General features: G+C 43.2%; 1 protein-coding gene across 1 annotated transcript in view; it reads left to right on the top strand.

Moving 5' to 3' along the window:
- Atp1a4 (ATPase Na+/K+ transporting subunit alpha 4) overlaps positions 1-17,169 on the top strand; it is a 39,557-nt gene that overhangs the window by 17,585 nt on the left and 4,803 nt on the right. Inside the window, exons 8-18 of the mRNA XM_042681459.1 lie at positions 1,077-1,275; positions 1,489-1,598; positions 1,785-1,919; positions 5,293-5,482; positions 5,873-6,045; positions 10,412-10,548; positions 10,875-11,025; positions 11,591-11,759; positions 12,985-13,139; positions 13,282-13,405; positions 14,624-14,769. Of these exons, the coding sequence (XP_042537393.1) occupies positions 1,077-1,275; positions 1,489-1,598; positions 1,785-1,919; positions 5,293-5,482; positions 5,873-6,045; positions 10,412-10,548; positions 10,875-11,025; positions 11,591-11,759; positions 12,985-13,139; positions 13,282-13,405; positions 14,624-14,769 (1,689 nt within the window). The remainder of the gene's footprint in view (positions 1-1,076; positions 1,276-1,488; positions 1,599-1,784; positions 1,920-5,292; positions 5,483-5,872; positions 6,046-10,411; positions 10,549-10,874; positions 11,026-11,590; positions 11,760-12,984; positions 13,140-13,281; positions 13,406-14,623; positions 14,770-17,169) is intronic.

The following is a 17,169-nucleotide window of genomic DNA, read 5'->3' as shown; positions in this document are numbered from 1 at the left end:
GCCACCGGCACTCGGCTTAAGCTTTCCATATGTATTGAATTCCTGACATAATTTTTCCTATTTCATTCAGCTGTTTACTTGTATTATCTTTTTTTTTTTTTTTTTTTGAGTCCGGTCGTGGGGCCTGAACTCTGGGCCTGGGCGCTATCCCTCAGCTCTTCAGCTCAAGGCTAGCACTCTATCACTTGAGTCACAGCATCACTTCTAGCTTTTTTCTTATGTGGTGCTGAGGAATTGAACCCAGGGCCTCATGCATGCAAGGCAAGCACTCTACCACTGAGCCACCTTCCCAGCCCCTCAATCAGAGAATTCTATATGTACATAACCCACAACCTATTTGTTAATTTTGTTTGTTTGTTTTTTGTTTTTGTTGGTTGTGGGGCCTGAACTCTGAGCCTCGGCACTGGTCCTCAGCTCTTCAGCTCAAGGCTAGCACTCTACCCCTTGAGCCACAGCACCACTTCCAGCTTTTTCTGCTTATGTGGTGCTGAGGAATAGAACCCTGGGCCTCATGCATGCAAAGCTAGCACTCTACCACTGAGCCACCCTCCCAGCCCTATTTGTTAGTTTTTAAAATAGCCTTGCCACATACCTAACTTATGTTGAATTTATGATTTTAAAAATCTTGTTTAAATTATTTCTTAAGTGCTTTCAATACTGTGATGCTCTTTCTCTATGTCATCCTTGTTCTTGTCCATCATTTAAACTATCAGTACAATGCTCCTGCACACATAGCATCTTATACCACAATTGACTAGCCACCTATGTGATCCCTGGAAAGATTGAACCTAGAAAGAAAGAGGGTGAAATGTGGAAGAGGCTGTTAAGTAGTAAAGCAGGAAGGATCTGAGGGTAAGAAGTTCACTCCTTAAGATACCCTGATAAAGGAACAAACTGAAACTCTTGTCATAAATCACATACTAAAATTACTTCCCCAATATTCTGTACCATGGTCATAGATGGAACTTCTAAAGAATAGGTGGAAACAAAATGGAAACAAAAATGATCAATCCAAACACAAAGTGATGGGAGTAATCTCCCTCTCTGTCCATTTTCTCCCTTCTTGCTGGCTTTAGGTATCCTTGACCCTGACAGCCAAGCGTATGGCACGGAAGAACTGCCTGGTGAAGAATCTGGAGGCTGTAGAGACCCTGGGCTCCACATCTACCATCTGTTCAGACAAGACAGGCACCCTCACCCAGAACCGCATGACAGTGGCCCACCTGTGGTTTGATAAGAAGGTGTATGAAGCTGACACCAGTGAACATCAGTCTGGTGACTAGTGGAAGGACTGAGGGGAGGTGATGATTGAACTGAGAGAATGGAAAGTCCTAATGAAAAAAGCTAGAGAGATGAGTGGAAAAAAGAGAGAGAGAGAGAGGAAAATAAATATATCCTCAGCGTGATATTTGGGCACAAAACAGGATGTGACTAATTCTCTGCTTCAAACTCTCCTCTCCTCACAGTTATGTCCTTCTCTCTCCCTAGGAAGCAATTTTGACAAAGGCTCTGATTCCTGGATTATCTTGGCTCAAATCGCTGCCCTCTGCAACCGGGCTGACTTCAAACTTCGTCAGGAGAGCCTGCCCATAGCTAAGGTGTCGAGACTAAGGGGAAAGAGACCAGTGTCCAGTGACCCATCTTTTTCTCTCCTAGCACTCAGTGATCCCCCTCCACCATTCACCGTCTTTCCTCTCTATCCTTCCCCTCTCCTTGAAACCACAGTAAGCCCCATTCCCAGGTGGGATACCCCTGGGACTTATTATATAAACCCATTTTGGCAGAGGGCAACGACAGGGGATGCTTCCGAGTCAGCGCTCCTCAAGTTCATCGAACAGTCTTACTGCTCTGTGAAGGAAGTGAGAGCGAAATACCCCAAGGTGGCAGAGATTCCCTTTAATTCTTCCAACAAGTACCAGGTACAGAACTGGCAAAGGTAGGAGAATAGTGGGGGGTGGGGCATGAGCTCATCAATGGGGAACAGGACTTTTGCTTGTGCCTTCAACTGCACCTCTGAGCAGAACACCAGGAGAGCCAATAACCCAAATTAAAAAGAAGACTCGCCTCAATGAAAAGTGACAAACAGACCAAGAGAGGAGAAACAGATGAATTAGAGAAGAAGCATTTAGTCGCAAGCAGAATTTTGACCTGTACCATCTATGGAGAAAGAAAATTATGAAACATCAACTCAGCAGAGGCTGGTTGGTGAATCCTGTTAGAGACACATGCAGCTATTAGGTGTACCAGAATAAGGTGCCAGTACAGAATAAGGTTGTGTCTGCAAGGTACTCTCTGCCATTTGCCATCAATTATTTCCTTACCCTCTGTGCCGAAATTTTAGTGGCTGCCATCAGGTAAGTGATTAAGGATCTTACAGCATGGTACATTTTCCATATCCCATATCCCAGGAACATTTGGATCCATTATCCAGGATAGAATGGACAAGAGAAAAGGAAATACTGAGTAAAGTGCCAACACAAACAATAAAATCCACAGATGCCAGGCATAGCAGCACATGCTTATCAGTGTGGCACTTGGGAAAAGCGAATGAAGGAAGATCACCAATGCAAAACCATTTGGGGCTACGTAGTTTGAGGTTAGGCTGGTCTCAAAGTCCATAGAGGAATAGGAGAGACAGCATTTCTTTCCCAAGGAAGAATCCTGGCAAACTTTGAGGAGAGGTTTCCAGTAGAAAGTAGGGAACAATGGCTTTACTGTGACTGAAGTTCCGCCAGATCACCCGGGGAAAGTGGCCTGCAACTCCCTTTACTACCACAAAGGCCAGACATTCAGATGTATTAAAACAAGAGACAGACTTAAGTCACATGTGCTTTCTGTCCTAAAAGACGCATAATAAAACAATGCTGTCTATATAGATCTTTAAAAAACACAGTTCCTTGTATTTTCATATTGAACACTGAATACAAGTAATAGTTAAATAGATCACTTCCTGTCTTAATTTGTTTTACTCTGCATAATAAAATAGGTCACCTAAGCCCAAACTGTGAACTCCAATTCCATTTTTTCCCCCTAACATTTGCTTAGCTTCCCTCTCCACACAAGGATTTTGTGGTTTGGCAAGGTCTGTGTTAAAGCCCTTGGAAGGATTTAGGCACCTCTCCCTCTTTGTGATTCAAAATAAAATCAAAACAAATTCACAACATTGTTGGGTGTACAACGAATTATGACTCTTCCCCAAATGACTGCTAGTGCCTCTGAGCTACTAAATGTCACTGAAATGGCTTCTGTGGTATACCATGTATCATAAGCTAAGCCAGCCCACTGGCCACCCAACCCTAGCAGGGAGCTCTAAGCATGCTGCAATAATTAGGTTCTTCTTAAAGGTAGAGGTTGGTCTTTGCAAGGGACATCTTAGCCTACTGGATGCTTGCAAAACTTGGACTCTTTCCCTCTCTGAGATGGAAGTGAATTGAAGACAATTCTCTGTCCAGGTATTTCCTTTTTCTTTTCGCTTAATCTTTTTTTATCTGTAAGCTGTCAAGATGTGGTTTTCTGTCACCAAGGCACTAGTTTAAGTACCTCTTACTCTCACCTCTGAATGAGCTTCTTATTCATTCAACAAATATTTACTGAGCACTCAGAAAAAATGGAGCTTGGTTAACATTTTACAGCTTTTTGCTTAAACAAGTTAAAGTTTTTCCTAGTAACTTCTTAGGCCTATTTTAAGCATGACTGAACAGTCTCTAACAGAATAGTCATATCCACATTCCATGCATTGATTTCTCACCCAACTTGTTCTTTGGGCAGAACCGTCTGGCTTCCTCTGAGCTCCCAGAGTTCCTTTCAATACACTGATTTTGTTCCAGATAGGTGACTTAATAGGCATTTTCTGCCAGCCACAAGTTGAAGGCCATAAAGTTCTTTTTTGTAGGTCAGAAGTAAGAGAAAATGTAAAACCCAAGTCATTTGACTTCTCTCTGTTTGTTGTAGTCTGGTCAGGTTCACTTCATGAACTTGACCCTCTTGCCATGCCATACCAACCCTCAGTGGACACCCACCCTCAATGGACTCCCACTGCTCCTGAGCCCCTCTCAGGGACCACTCTTGTCTTTAGGAGTGGAGCTAAGGTGATGCTTCACTGTTTTCAAAACTGTCTCTCATAAAAGCTCACTGAAGCTGGATGCCGGTGCCAGTGGCTCACACCTGTCATCCTAGCTATTTAGGAGGCTGAGATCTAAGGATCTTGGTTCAAAGCCAGCCCGGGCAGAAAAGTCCATGAGACTCTTATCTCTAATAAACCACCAGCAAACCAGAAGTGCACCGTGGTTCAAGTTGTAGCACACTATCCTTGAGCTGAAGAGCTAAGGGACAGTGCCCAGGACCCACGACCGACAAAAAAAAAAAAAAAAAAAAGCAGCCTACTAAAGACAGGCCTTGGTGGCTCATGCCGGTAATCATAGCTACTCAGGAAACTGAGATCTGAGGATTATGGTTCAAAGCCAGCCCCAGCAGTCCGTGAGACTTTTTTTTTCTTTTTTTTGGTCAGTCACAAGGCTTAAACTCTGGGCCTGAGTGCTCAAGGCTAGCGCTCTACCACTTTAGCCACAGTGCCACTTCTGGTTTTCTCAGTGGTTTATTGGAGAGAAACCCGGGCTGGCTTTGAACAGCAATCCTCAGATCTCAGCCTCCTGAGTAGCTAGGATTACAGACATGAGCCACAGGCACCCAGCTCTAAGAGAGACTTATCTCCAATAAACTACTCAGAAGTAGTGCTGTGGCTCAAGTGGATGAGTGCTAGCCTTGAGTACAAAGAGTGCCCAGACCCTGAGATCAAGCTCTAGGACCAGGAAAAAAACAAACAAAAAATACTGAAGAAAGCAAGGCTGAACCTTTTCATGAAAGGTTTTCAGAGGTAAGGAGGTTAACCTAAAGCCATAAGGCAACTGAAGCATTCATATTGGCAGTAGATCACAGGTCTCTGGGCCCTAAGTTTTCTTTCCTGGCTACTGCCTAGTGAAGTGTCTTTACAGCCCCATTATTTCTGCTCTGGAACCATCAAATAAATAGGAAGAATTGAGAGTGCCAGTACTGCCCTCAGAGAGCTTCCAGTCTGGCTGAGAAGAGAGTTTTGCATACAAATGATACCAAGCTGGGATTGCCTGGAAACAGAGGGGCTGGGTCCAGCCTTGAGTCTCATTTGACCCAGAAAGTGGGGAAGGGTGGGGAGAAAAGTTGTCCAGTCTTTTTAATTTTAAAAAATTTCCCCTTTGTTTTGATCCCTGTTCCTGCTCTGCTCTTCCATTCTGTTCCATTGCTACTTCCTCTGCCTAGCTGTCCATCCACTTCCGAGAGGGCCAACCCGAGCCCTACGTGCTGATGATGAAGGGTGCTCCTGAGAGGATCTTCGATTTCTGCTCTACTTTCCTGCTGGATGGGCAAGAGTACCCAATTGATGATGAAATGAAGAATGCCTTCGAAAACGCCTACTTAGAACTGGGAGGTCTGGGGGAGCGTGTGCTGGGTGAGGAGCTGTGGGGGGCACTTTTTTGGTCAGTTGTGGGACTTGAACTCAGGGCGTGGGTGCTGTCCCTGAGCCTCTCTGTGCTTAAGGCTAACACTCTACCACTTGAGCCACAGCACCACTTCTGTTTTTGAGTGGTTAATTGGAGATAAGAGTCTCATGGGAACTTTCCTGCCAGGGCCAGCTTTGAATCTTGATCCTCAGATCTCAGCCTCCTGGGTAGCTAGGATTCAGGCGTGAGCCATCATTGCCTAGCACGGGGAGGGGGTACCTTTAGAAGAATGGCACCAAGATGTTCATATAAGGGGTGAACAGTCTGGTATGTTGGGGTGAGATAGGTAGGGACACAGAAATGAATGATTGTTGCTCTCTTCTTCTATCTTTCTCCAGGGTTCTGCTTCTTAAATCTGCCTAGCAGCTTCTCTGAGGGATTCCAATTTAATACCGAGGAAATTAACTTTCCCATGAAAGACCTGTGTTTCGTGGGCCTCATGTCCATGATTGATCCTCCTCGCACTGCTGTGCCTGAAGCTGTAGACAAGTGTCGCTGTGCAGGGATTAAGGTAACTAGCTGTCCACGCCGTAAGTCCCTCCCTTGTTAGAGGTTGGAGAAGTGAGATAGAAAGCCAGGCACAGGGTAAGTGCTTAATAATCTAAGCTTAATTTACTTCTGCCACATTGAGCTGATGACTTAGTGTTCAGAACTATCTGGTAACAAGTCTCTTCTGGAGTTTGCACTGAATGCTTAAAAAAACAAGGAAGAGGACTGGGAAGGTGGCTCAGTGGTAGAGCACTTGCCTTGCATGCTCAAGGCCCTGGGTTCAATTACTCAGCACCACATAAGAAAAAAGCCGGAAGTGGCACTGTGGCTCAAGTGGTAGAGCGCTAGCCTTGAGCTGAAGAGCTGAGGGACAGCACCCAGACCCAGAGTTCAGGCCCCACGACCAGACCCAAAAAAAAAAAAAAAAGGAAGATTGAAAAAACTTAATGTTCACAGGAAAAGAGAAACAGGCTCTGGTGTTGAGGTGGGTGCTAGCAGGAGGGGAGGGTTGGGCTAACATGAAGGGTGACTGGAAATGAATATAGTCAAAGTAGATGGTTTGCATGTATCAACATGGAACAATGAACCCTGTTGAAACTTTTAGGAAGGGGAAAAGGGAGAGGCATGGAGAGTATGAGACTGATGAAAGTGCATTGGGTAAACAAGTGCAAATGTCATAATGAAGTCCTCCTCGTATAACCAATATGCTAACAAAAGAAGCTGAAGAAAACTGAAGTCTAAGACATACCCCAGACCCATGAATTTAAAACTCCCAGGATAGAGTCAAAACACCTGTATTTCCAAAACATTCCTGGAAACTCCAGTGGACAGAAAAGCATCCAGTATCTAGTATAAAGCTCCTCAAATTTTTCTGAATGGGAATTTTTTTGGGTTTCTTTTAATACATATTCTGATTTCATAGTTCTAGAGGTCCCGGAGGTTGCACATTTTAAACAAACTCCTAACTGTTACAAACCCTGATCCTGTAGTAAAAGATACAAAGTAAGGGGAATTTGTCCAAGAGAACAGAACAAACCCAGAGGTGAAAAAAAGCAGTAGAATTCCTCTGAGATGTCGTATATCCCATATTTGCAGGCCAAAGACTCACATCCTGACAGATTAGATATTGACACTTTCCTTGTTTGTATTTTGGGTTCCCTGAATATTCTGGTTCCCAGGCTTGGGAGGACATTGAGTAGAGGGGATCAAGGCATCTAAGGAAGAGGAGGGTGCTCTCTGTTGGAGATGACCTCATTATAGATCTGACCTATGCCTGCTGGAATTTTGCCTATGGATCATCTTGGGCCATGCTTCATTCAAGGACTAGCCACTAGAATTGGGACCCAGGAATGAACCAAGAAAGGATGCAGGAAATTATTGTGAGTAAACTGTCTAACGGCTACCATACAAAACTTCAGTGATGGCATTATCATAGCACATCTTCGTAGAATAACCAAGTCATCTTGATGTCTCCACAGGTCTATAAACTACCATATCATATTGTAGAAGAAGATATTTGTTGAATTTTTTTAGTTTTAAGGAAGATTATTAGATTGAGGTAAAAGTTGTGATTTTAGCCAGGATGCCTGCCAGATTAGGAGGTTGTTACAGCCAGAGGAGGAGCCAGCCAGCTCACAACAGACTGGGAGGACTCAGGACTGGCTGTTAGCTGGCGGCCAGTGTGGGAGGCCATGGGGCTTTCTGGCCAGTGCTTATTCTGTTCCCCAGCTTAGGCCTCTCACTACAATTTCTTACCTTCTTCTGGACTCTAAACTGATAGGAAATTGGTAGACTCAGCGAAGAATTGTGGCTCATTCTCTCTCCCCTGTGGGGAAATACAAGACATACAAATAGTGCCATCCCTTCAGGGAAGCTAAAATATAATGGATACATATAAGCTTGTTGTGCAGAATAGACCCTTCCAGGGATCAACTCTGACATGGTGTTGTTGCAAGGCTGATGAATGTTACAGACTGCTGATTCAAAGAGGTAGTATATGGACTGAAGGTATGGCTTAAGTGGTAGAGTATCTGTCATGAACAAGAAAGCCAAGAGGCCCTGAGTTTAAGCCCCAGGACCCAGAACTCACACCAAAAGAAAGTATAATGGTCTCTTTTTTTTTTGGGTCCAGTCATGGGGCCTGAACTCTGGGCCTGGGCACTGTCCCTCAGCTCTTCAGTTCAAGGCTAGCACTCTACCACTTGAGCCACAGCGCCACTTCCAGTTTTTTTCTTTTTGCTTATGTGGTGCTGAGGAATCGAACCCAGGGCCTCAGGCAAGCAAGGCAAGCGCTTTACCACTGAGCCACCTTCCCAGCCCTATAATGGTCTCATTGCAGTAACGTTTTTACAAGGAAATGAGAGAAAACGAAAGTTTCCCAGATAGCCATGTGCTCATAACTTTGGGATAAATGTGATTTATTTTTATTTTTATTTTTTGTCAGTCTTAGGGCTTGAACTCTGGGCCAGGCACTGTCCCTCAGCTCTTCAGCTCAAGTGTCTACCACCTGAGCCACAGCGCCACTTCCAGTTTTCTGGTGGTTAATTGGAGATACGAGTTTCCTGGGCTTTCCTTCCAGGTCTGGCTTTGAACCTTATATCTCAGCCTCCTAAGTAGCTAGGATTACAACAGTGAGCCAACGGTGCCTGGCTAAATGTGGGTTTTTAAAACCTGAAAATATTCCCATTATAGTTGCCAGTGAACAAGGATCTCAGTATTAGTAAGAAACTTTGACTCTAAGAACTATAGCCAGCCTTTGGATGGTGTCCTGAGAGCCTACAGTTTCATTATCAATGCTAAAGTTTCTCTAGGCGGGCTCTGATGTCAAGGAGGGGAAGATGGCATAAGGGAATAAGAGAGCGGCTTGCAAGACTGACTGTATGGGAACTTTTAGAGATAGAGCCAACACCAAGAAGTTGGAAATACTCTAATTCTTTCAGAAACTGCTAGACACTCTTCACCTCAGAGGGAATCATTCTTTGTAGAACTACGTATCCATTGTATGAATAGATTTATCTCAATGCTTCAAAAAATTGGAATTCAGGTCTCACGAGCTCACTCTTAGAGTGGTTACCTTTGTATTTTTATTTATCTGGTATGGTATGGAGGTAGTCCATTTGATGGCCAAGCAGCATGCCTTGTCTAACAGGTCCTATGTCACTTTGGGAAGCTTTCAGCATGAATGGCATCACTAAGGGCTTAAGGTCCACCACATCTGGAAGATGGTTTTCTTGTAGTTCCCTCCCTGATCTGATCTTTGCCTGTTACAGCAAGGTGCCTCACAGGCCAAGCTCATGAGGATCCAGTGCCTCATAGCTCAGACAGAACATTCAACATCAGAGATTGTAGGGAATAGCTCAGTGCAGTTTTACTGAGTCTGGTAATCACAGCCTAGTTAGCACTTTGCTGTCTCCTTCCAACCAAACAGGGGAGCCAGGGTGAAAAGATGAGAGCTCATGAAACCCGATAGTAGGTGCTTCTGGGGAAACTTCAGTGCTTATTTCTATACTTAGAAAACAAACTGACTAGCCTCTGAAGGATCTCCATTTCTGGAAGCAGTGGACCATTTTGTCACTGTCAGATGGTTTTCTTCTCCCTCCCATCAGAGCTTAAAAAGTTGTATGGCTAAAGGGCACTCCAAAACCTCGAGTAGAGCTTCCCAAGTAGCCACCATTCCATTCCTTCCTTCCCTCATCTGATGGCTATTTGTTGGTGGATTCCTCTATGCTGAGCATTGTGTAGATCAAGATGATTAACAAGCATCTCACATTTCACCTTGCAGAGCTCTCAGTCCAATGGAGGGAGAGAAAAATAAGTGATCACCACACAGAGAAGTGAGAAATGTAGACATAAAGAACAGAATGCCATGAGAGCACAGAGCATGTGTACCTTCTTTGGGGAGGAACATAATGGGACTAGGCACCAGAAAGCCGAACAGAACTTGAAACAGAGGGTCATGGCAAGGGAATGGGATGAAAAGAACTGAAGATCTGAATGCACTGGGCTCTGGTGAAATTTTGCTAGGCAGATGGAGTATTCCAGTCACCCTTCATTACCACTTGTTCTATGTGTAGGGGTTTCTGTGTTGTTGCTCAAGGTTGCAGCATAGCTACTGAAACAATTAAGTAAAGTTCTAAATATTGTATTAGACTCAAATCTCTGAAATGTTCCTGGACAATCTAAAATCAAATTATCTTGGGGTCCTGATTCCTTCCCAAGCGTTGAAGCCACAATAGAAAAGCTTTTGGTCTATATAATGTGTTCTTGTAAATGATCTATTAAAACCTTTGTTGAGTGAAAGTAGTGAGTTATTCCTACAAGAGAAAGACAAAGGATTCAGAACATCTCTGAAGAAACTCTTCTCCTCTTTCTTCTTCTCCACAACTCAGGTGATCATGGTAACAGGAGATCATCCCATTACAGCTAAAGCCATTGCCAAGAATGTGGGTATCATCTCAGAAGACAATGAGACAGCAGAGGACATTGCTGCCCGGCTTTATATTCCTGTCAGCCAGGTAGACACTAGGTGAGATCCCTAAAGAACTCTGATCTGCCATTTTCTTCTCCATCCTCAGATGCCCAACCCAGACATCACTTACCAAAATTCTTAAAGTCCCTTTCAATTGGTAGGATTGTGGGGGATTATACATAATAGGGAAATAGCAAAGTAATAAGTCAATGGATTCTTAGGAAAGAGAGGAGTGATAGGCAAGGGAAGAGGAGATGTAATGGGTCGATTTGGGGACTGTATATAGAGAGAGGAGACAGGGTTGGAAAGAAAAAAGAAATTAGTAGGCTAATGTGAGTTCTCCACATTCAGATGTAGCCTTTTGACATTCTTTTTCCCCACAGGGATATTAAAGCCATCGTGGTGCATGGCTCAGATCTGAAGAGAATGAACTCAGAGCAACTGGACTACATCCTCAAAAATTATAAAGAGATTGTATTTGCTCGTACTTCCCCTCAGCAGAAGCTCATCATTGTGGAAGGGTGTCAGAGGCAGGTAAGGCAGACCAAGGAGCCCTGGGAACCCTAGTAGAAATCTTATAGCAGAGCCCAGCATTCAACCAAGCAGAGGGGAGGTATTAGACAGCATCACATCTTGAACTGCACGAGGGTTTCAGTGTAGAGACTTCCTGAGGGCTTAGATACCTTGTGGGGAGCAGGAAAAGGAAGGGTTGAGAGCTCTGAATCAAACATCATTGCGTCAAGAAGCAAGATGACGCAAAGTGGGGGCAGGTGGTTACAAAAGAAGGAAGTAAAAAAGGACAAAAGACTAAATAAATAAAGACTGGGATCACTCAACCCTACAGAAAATGGAAAAAAGACCTACCAATCAGAATGCCATCCAATTTTCAATATTTAACCCAAGGCCAAGTTCTGTAACAGGAAGGTGGCCCAAGATGGCAGACCTGAGGTAAACACCTGTCTTCCACAGGGCGTACTCTTTCTCTGTCCTATTCCTCTGTTAATAAACTGTTCTAGCACCTTTAAAAAAATGAGATGTTGAAATCAAACTGATCCTGATTCTACCACAGTAGTTGTTCACGCCTGTCTGACTTTACCAGGGAGCCATTGTGGCCGTGACGGGTGATGGGGTGAACGACTCCCCTGCCCTGAAGAAGGCGGACATTGGCATTGCCATGGGCATCTCTGGCTCTGACGTCTCTAAGCAGGCGGCTGACATGATCCTGCTGGACGACAACTTTGCCTCCATCGTCACAGGCGTGGAAGAGGGTAAGGAAGCTAGGTGCCAGGGTTGGGACGTGACCCTTAGATTAAGGCAGGACTTGGCATAAATCACCTTCACCTTCTTTTTCCATCATCCAACCACCACAACCTGTATGGGCTGCAAAAAAAAATCATTATAAAAAATTGCAAATTAGATCCAGCTATAGATGAGATTACAGGGAAGACAATATTTTTCAGGGAGCCTAGGACTCTGTCTTATCATAGTACTTTCTGTGTACTCTCACTGGTATTCAAGTGTGTATACAGTAAGTTCCTACAGCTGTAATCCTGGGGAAAGTCCATGTCACATAGTCTTCAAAAAGGTCCCCTAGGAACCTGTTCCCTGAATGACAGGAACCATTCAAGATCAGTTGAAGACTATGAATTAATTACATAAGCACCGTTAAGCATTCTTTTTCTCCAAAAAAATTCTGAAGAGAATGTTCATTGATGAACAAGAGGATCCCAAAATGCTGAATTCCAGACTCCATCTTTCTGCTTGGAGCTATTTTTACTAAAACATGACTCATGTAAATAATGGTTCCTAGAATGATCCCAACACTTTGCTTATTTTTTATATCCATTTAATATTATAATTACTTTTGAGAGATGGCAATGTGTAATGCACTATTCTAAATGTATGGGACAAACCCAGCACATACCCTCATGTAACTTAATTTCTAGGGGGAAAAACAGACAATAAAAGCAGCAAATGTTATAGTATATTAAGAAGAATGGAAAAAATTAAGGAGAGAATGCAGAGAGGGATTGCAGTCTTTGAAAGGGTAGCCAGGGAAGGGCTCAGCTGTCTCGCAAGGCAGAAGCAATAATGCTGGAAGAGTTAAGAGGTACCCAAGGTCACAAGTTGGTTAGGTCAGAAAATGAGATTCAAACCCAAGCTTGTCCCAGGCCCAAGCTCTTTTCACTTGAGCCTTAATCTTATAAAGGGTTTAATCCTGACATTCTCAGACATCTCAGGATTAACGTCCCAACACTGCTTAATTTTCAGAGATCAGATAACATTAGCTATGTTGAACCGGGAACAAAGAGTACGCGGTCAGAACATAGTCATCAATTAGGGCTCTACTTAATAGATACACAATTGAGAAAGAAAACTAGACCCAGCATTTTCACGGATGCCTCTTTGTAATGGGTTTTCTGTTCAGGAAGTAATCTGTGGGAGGTGGGGGCCTCTCGATGCTTCTCTCAGAAGGTTGACCATCCTCCCCAGGTCGTCTCATCTTTGACAATCTGAAGAAGTCCATAGCGTACACCCTGACCAGCAATATCCCCGAGATCACTCCTTTCCTGCTGTTCATCATCTTCAGCATCCCCCTGCCTCTGGGGACCATAAGCATCCTCTGCATTGACCTGGGCACTGACATGGTGAGCACCAGATTGGGTCCTGCACTGGCACTCATGTACCATAGATGAGGTGCAAGCAAACAGAAAGGGAGCAGAATTAGTGCTACTTCTGAGTTTCTCTCTTCACGTTGTGACCTTACCATTGTCACCGTTCATCTTCCAGGTCCCTGCCATCTCTTTGGCTTATGAGTCAGCTGAGAGTGACATCATGAAGAGGCGTCCACGAAACCCAAAGGTTGATAACCTGGTAAACCACCGTCTCATTGGCATGGCCTATGGACAGATTGGTGAGCCTAGAAGAGTGAAGGGTGAGGGGAGAGGGAAGCAGACACCCTGGTCATTTGAAGAATCTCTGTTTTGAAGTCAGGGAGGTTCTTTCTCAACAACAAACTATGTTAGACCTTGGGAGCACAGGACCTAGAACTCCTGACCTCTCATCTGCCCTTAACTTAAAGTACAATAGAAAAGGAACAAATATATGCAAAATGATAGCATCTTTCCAGATGCCAAGGAAGAAGTATTGACCTCACACAACAGGAAGCACAGCACACACAGCACACCAATCACGAGGATTATCAGAAAGCTATAATTGGGGAAACTCGACTTCAATTCGGTGTTGAGAGGATAGGGATTCAGCTACTAAGTAGACAGTCGGCTGTTCGCTGACCAATAGACAGGGATGTTCATGTGGCATGGTTAAAGAAGATTCAATAAACCAACTTTTTGGTACTCTTAGTCTTGACAAGGAAGTGGGGGGAAACTAGTCAGTAGACATAGTAACATTAATATTGAGGCCAGACCTAAAAGGCATTTGAAAACCATAAAAGGTCTTTGTTATTGAATTGCCAAGTACATTAGAGTGTTTCAGAAAGGATAATGAGAGATGGACAAGGGAGAGACTCGAGATCAAAGACATCATCAGGGATTCTTCTTGGGACCCCTCTCTGAATGGAGTTTCGTTGCTTTTCTTCCATGGCTTACCTTTCACTGTCAAATAAACTTACTCTGTTTATCTTAAAAAAATAAAAAGATACCATTCAAATATCTAAGAGATGAAACATGAATTAAAAAAAACACAGACTAATCCTAGCATCTCAGGAGGCTGAGATCTGAGAATCTTGATTCAAAGCCAGGCTGGGCAGTAAAGTCCTGACACTTGCCGCCAGAATAGTCAGAAGTAAAGCTGTAGTTCAAATGGTAGAGCACTAGCCTTGAGCACAAAAGCTCAGGTCAGCACCCAGGCCCTGAATTCAAGCCCCAGGTCTTGTATGTACACACACACACAAAGAAAAAAATTATTGCATGATTCAGTGATCCTGGGTTTTTAGACATTTGTCTAGAAACAAATGTCACAACTTGGAAACAAGTCTCATAGAGATGACCAAGTCAGAGGCTGATGGTGTCTAGAAACTCCGTCACTGTGTATGCAAGTCCTAGCCCCACTCCTCCTGCCATCTGTTATTATCTAAACCAGGGTGTCCATCCTATAATTCTTTCCTTCACAGGAATGATCCAAGCTTTGGCTGGTTTCTTCACCTACTTTGTGGTCTTGGCTGAGAATGGCTTCATGCCTTTGGATCTGCCGGGCATCCGCCTGAACTGGGACAATAGATTCTTAAATGACCTGGAGGACAGCTACGGACAACAGTGGGTGAGGAAAAAGGGTGGGGTCGTGTATAATGACTAAGAAGAGTGAGAATGAGGACAGGCAAGTATGTTGAGCTCATTTTTTTTTTAAGGAAAGGGAAAGGGAGGTAGATGAGAGCGTTGATATCTCATCTCCGTTCTCATCTGAGTACATTTGACCACAGTCTCCAATTAGACCTGAAAACCTCTCTTTGCCTACAATGACCTCATATCTGTTCATTCCTACTGTTTATAGCCTTAACTTCCTAGATCCTTTGGCTCCTTAAAGCTGGAGGGTCTTTTTATCTTATAGACATTTCCTGGCTGATTTCTGTTTTTCCAGGTTTTAACTGTGATTCCCCCCAAAGTTGTTATCATTCACCTCGCTGATACCACCTCAACCTTCAACTCAAGCCTTTGTAGTGACATATACTTATTTGTTTTTTAAAAAGATAATTAAAAGTGATTTAGCATGAAAAAAGTTCCTCTTGTACCCTGTTGGTATCATAAAGTACTATGAAAACAGGTTGAGAACAGCTTCCCTGAGGATAAACGCCACAAATGCAGGGCCCATGGCCCTCTCACGAGTGCAGTTTTCATACCAGAGTGCTCTTTCCTTTATGTCCCTGAAGCACACTATTTTCTGGAGCAAAGATAGCTCCTCATTTTATGAATATCTTTCCCTATCAGTTTCATCAATCACCACCTGTTCCAGGTACTGTTCTAGACCATGAGGATATAAGAGTAAACAAAATTGACCAAGTTATTGTTCTTATGGAGCTTATTTCTGATTACTGGTATAACCCTACATATATGTACATTAAAACAAATATAACCATATGTACACATATGTATACACATACACATCTGCATCGCTACATATATATTACATATATACACATATGTATATGTATATAAAGCATATTGGGCTAAAGGCATGTTATAGAATGCTTGCCTAGCATGCTCAAGTTTATGGGTTCAACCCCTAGTACCTCAAAACAAGGAAGCAAACTCTATCAGATCAGCATATTGTAAGTCCAAGGAAGTCCAAGAAGAGCTAGAATGGAGAATTGAGATACCAGAGAGAGTAGGATAGAAAGAAACAGTCAGAAAGTTGAAATTGCAGAGAAATGTAATTACAGAGAAATCATAGGCATTAGAAAGGATACTATCTAAAGTTTAAACACAGGTACAAGCAGCCCAGTTAGGGAGTGGAGGACAATATGTTAGACACGATGGAGAGAAGAAACTATGAGACATAGTATTCAAAGGATCGTCAACATAGATATTTAAATCTAACAGTGACAGTGAGCCTGAAGAAATGACCAGAGGTAGTGGTAGCTAGCTGTAAGTGGATGATGTGACACTGTGATCGGATGCTTGAAAACATGGTGGCTGGTCAAAAACCTAAATTCCATACTTAACACAACAATTTTCAGCTTTGTTTTCTGATCATTTAAGACCTTCTATTTCTCTCAAAGTATAACTCGAAGTGTAGTGTATCAACATTGTACAGTCATATATTTTTGAATTTCTTGTTTGCTCTGAGTTATTTATAAGCAAAGTGTTCTTTAACATGTTTTTTTTTTCTCCAATCTTTTTCTCACTTGGCTTTTCCAAGTGAGAGCTGGTGCTCTACCACCTGTCCCATACCTCCACTTCTGGCTTATTGGTGGTTAATTGGAGATAAAAGCCTCATGGACTTTTCTGCCTCAGCTAGCTCTGAACCACAATCCTCAAATAGCCTCCTGAATAGGTAGGATTGCAGGTGTGATCCACCAACTCCCGACTAGAAAGTGATTTTTTTTTTCAGAATTCATTGCCAAAATATTTTTTAATAATTATTTTCAGGGCAGGGGGAGGATGGGATGGGAAGGGAAAACAAAGGAGGAGGCTACAATGCTTGATAAGAAATATACTCATTATCTTGCCCATTGTACAGTATTTTCACAATAAAAAATAATAATAATTACTTTCAGGCCAGGCACCAGTGGCTCACGCCTGTAATCCTATCTATTCAGGAGGCTGAGATCTGAGGATCGAGGAAGCCAGGCCAGGCAAGAAAGTCCATGAGACTCTTATCTCCAATAAACTACTCAGAAAACTGGAAGTGGCGCTCTGGCTCAAGTGGTAGAATGCTAGCCTTGAGCTGAAGAGCTGAGGGACAGTGCCCAGGCTCAGAGTTCAAGGCCCACGACCAATAACAACAACAAAAAAAATTAATAATTATTTTCAGAACAAATCAACAATATTCATTTTTAAGTAATTTTTCAGTCTAATTTAGATGTACTTCTGTTTCTATAGTCCTTTTTTTTGTGATCAGTTGTGGGAATTGAACTCTGGGCCTGGGCGCTGTCCCTCAGCTCTTCAGCTCAAGGCTAGCGCTCTACCACTTGAGCCACAGCACCACTTCCTGCTTTTACTG

This window comes from Dipodomys spectabilis, unplaced genomic scaffold, assembly GCF_019054845.1.
Source record: "Dipodomys spectabilis isolate Male_0828 unplaced genomic scaffold, ASM1905484v1 ptg000069l, whole genome shotgun sequence".
Classification (NCBI taxonomy): Eukaryota; Metazoa; Chordata; class Mammalia; order Rodentia; family Heteromyidae; genus Dipodomys; species Dipodomys spectabilis.
This window is presented reverse-complemented; position numbering and strand designations above follow the sequence as displayed.